The sequence below is a fragment of the Bombina bombina genome, chromosome 2 (genome assembly GCF_027579735.1).
Source record: "Bombina bombina isolate aBomBom1 chromosome 2, aBomBom1.pri, whole genome shotgun sequence".
In the NCBI taxonomy this organism is placed as follows: domain Eukaryota; kingdom Metazoa; phylum Chordata; class Amphibia; order Anura; family Bombinatoridae; genus Bombina; species Bombina bombina.
This window is the reverse complement of record NC_069500.1, coordinates 520638432-520641069: the sequence shown is the minus strand read 5'-3', so window position 1 is coordinate 520641069 and position 2638 is coordinate 520638432. Positions and strand designations below refer to the sequence as shown.

The following is a 2638-nucleotide window of genomic DNA, read 5'->3' as shown; positions in this document are numbered from 1 at the left end:
GCACAAGCTTGAAGATGAGATTCAAAAATAAAATCAGAATAACAATTAAAGCAGAATAACAATAAAAGGCCAACAGCTATATAAAAAAATGGAAGAGCAGATTCCCCATTAAAACATAGAAACATAGAACCTTTAAATTATTTGTGCAAATAAGGTTTTTCTCAGGGACCTCGTGGCCGTTACAAGGTTAGAGTCCTGGAGCGCGCTCCAATAAAATTAACAAGTAATTTTTTGACAATTTTGTACTTTCTTAAAAGCCACTTATAGGAGTTGAATTGTAACAGTCTTACCATCACTTTTTATAAAATGGATACAGTCGATTAAGTGTATTACTTTACCCTGAAGATTTGCAGGGAAGAACAATACTTGTATCCAGTAACAAAGTCTCCTTGCATCAACAGCTCCTGTGTTCTAGACTCTGTGTTCCGGTTTGGCGAGACCAGCCAGGTGTGCAAATGGTTACAGATTTCAAAACAGGTGACGTCACCAAACTTCAAATTATTCCAGCGTGGAATTTGTAACTCTAAATATTCAAGATTACACTTGCACAAGTGATTTTAGATAGAGTAAGCTCACCGCTGTCTGTTTTAGTTTTGAAGGTGGAAAATACTGCACTTAGTACAAATATACACAGATATCGTTCAGAGGTAAAAAGACACAGATCATCTGGGTGCTTAATATAATGTTCAATAAAGTTGATTGTTTGAGACTTACATCTTCTACGCATTTCACCCTCTGCTTTGGGCTTTATCAAGATGTTTTTTCTATTTATTTATATATACATAAATATTTCTACATATATATGATGATATTTTGTTATAATATATATCGATACCTATACATTATTATATATAGGTACATAATATAGATAAATACAGATATATAGAAATATCTATTTAGAAATGCAAAGAACATATTCCCTTATCTGCAGAACATTGGAATCTTATATATTTACATTAAATACACACTATAACATTTCATTAAATATAAATATTGTATATATACATGTGTACTTATGTATTTATGTGTTTATATGTGTATATTGACTGTAAATACATATATTTACATATAAATATATAAATACATGTACACACACACACACACACACACACATATATATATATATACATATATATATATATATATATATATACATATACATATATATATTTATATGTGTGTGTGTACAAATGTATTTATATATTTATATGTAAATATATGTATTTACATATAAATACATGTGTACACACACACATATATATATATATATATATATATATACATATATATATATATATATATTTACATACCTATCCATCTTTTGACATGTATATGTATGTATCTCAATGTTAAAGCCCTTTTCCTGCTTTTTTTTCGAACACTTGAGATGTCATATCTTTGAACCCTTATAAATTTACTTTCAACTTGTAATACCAGTGGTAAGCCAGACAAGCACAAACCCCTGCGATAAACCCCTCCACTCATAATCTGGCCTTTAATATACAGTAAGGGAACAGCTGTCTGTAGCCAAGCCCAATTAAACTTAATTTTCAGGAAATGTCACAGTAAAGCATTGCTCATGTTTATAACCACATTCTCCACTGTTTCTCTCACTGTGTCTCTAGCACAGTAATATGTGGCTGAGTCTTCTAGATTCATGTTCTTCAGGTTCAGAGAATACTGATTTTTGGAAGTGTCTCTAGTGATAGTAATTCTGCTCTGAATTGCTGAGGAGTACACAACTTCCCCACCAGATTTAATAAGTCCCAGCCATTCCAATCCTTTCCCACTGGACTGTCTTATCCAGCTCCACCAGTAGCCAGATGTGATAACATATCCATTAACTTTACAGGTGAGTTCCAGAGTCTCAGCTGGTTTTAGAAGCCCATTCCCAGACTGGACCAAAGTGATCTGAGACTGGGCACCTAATGGGAAAAAAAACAGGAAAACAAATTAAATAGACTCTCTAGTGCTTGAGTCAGTGACTCAAATATAAATATAAATATAAATTACCCATTACTTACAGATTGGTACCCATAATAGTAATAAGCAAGTCAGAAAATGCTTCATTATTAAGCTGTTAAATGTGCACATACGCACAGAGAAACGTCAGTCTGGTTATAAGGATTACTGTCTGTCAGTGATTTGCATATACTCATACAGTGACTATAATAACCTCCAATTCCTACTGTACAGTTTAGTTTTGTGCTTAATTCTCTCCTCAAAATAGAGAGTAAGAGTAGGTGGGGGTAGGGCAAAGTATACTATATACAAGAGGTTAGTGGTTAAAGGCAAATAGCCCAATTTGAGTTTTATAATCTCCTAACCGCTAATACCTCCTGCCACAGATTTAAAGTTAAAAGCAAAGTACAACTAACAAGTAATTGTAAATAGACTTACAAATAGGAATAGGTAACTTAAATCTGTGAGAAAAATTCCACCAACTGAGCCCTTTCAGAGTCAGAGCTAGATTTGTTTTAATTAGAAAAAATGTTTTTCTTATCCATTCATACACTAAAGTTTATTAAGAAAATATATTTAACCACACATACATTTAGCAAGAGCTAAAAATTAAAAACACTGCACCTAAGTTGAGCTATGATTATTAAATTAAATTAATCTGAAATCAGCATCAAAG

At 32.0% G+C, this 2638-nt stretch overlaps 1 gene segment (V, D, J or C); it reads right to left on the bottom strand.

Moving 5' to 3' along the window:
- Positions 1–1560: 1560 nt before the first annotated feature.
- Positions 1561–2105, bottom strand: LOC128647165 (immunoglobulin heavy variable 4-38-2-like). The segment is given in 2 exon segments: positions 1561–1925; positions 2025–2105. Coding segments are annotated over 2 exon segments (435 nt in total).
- Positions 2106–2638: the final 533 nt, after the last annotated feature.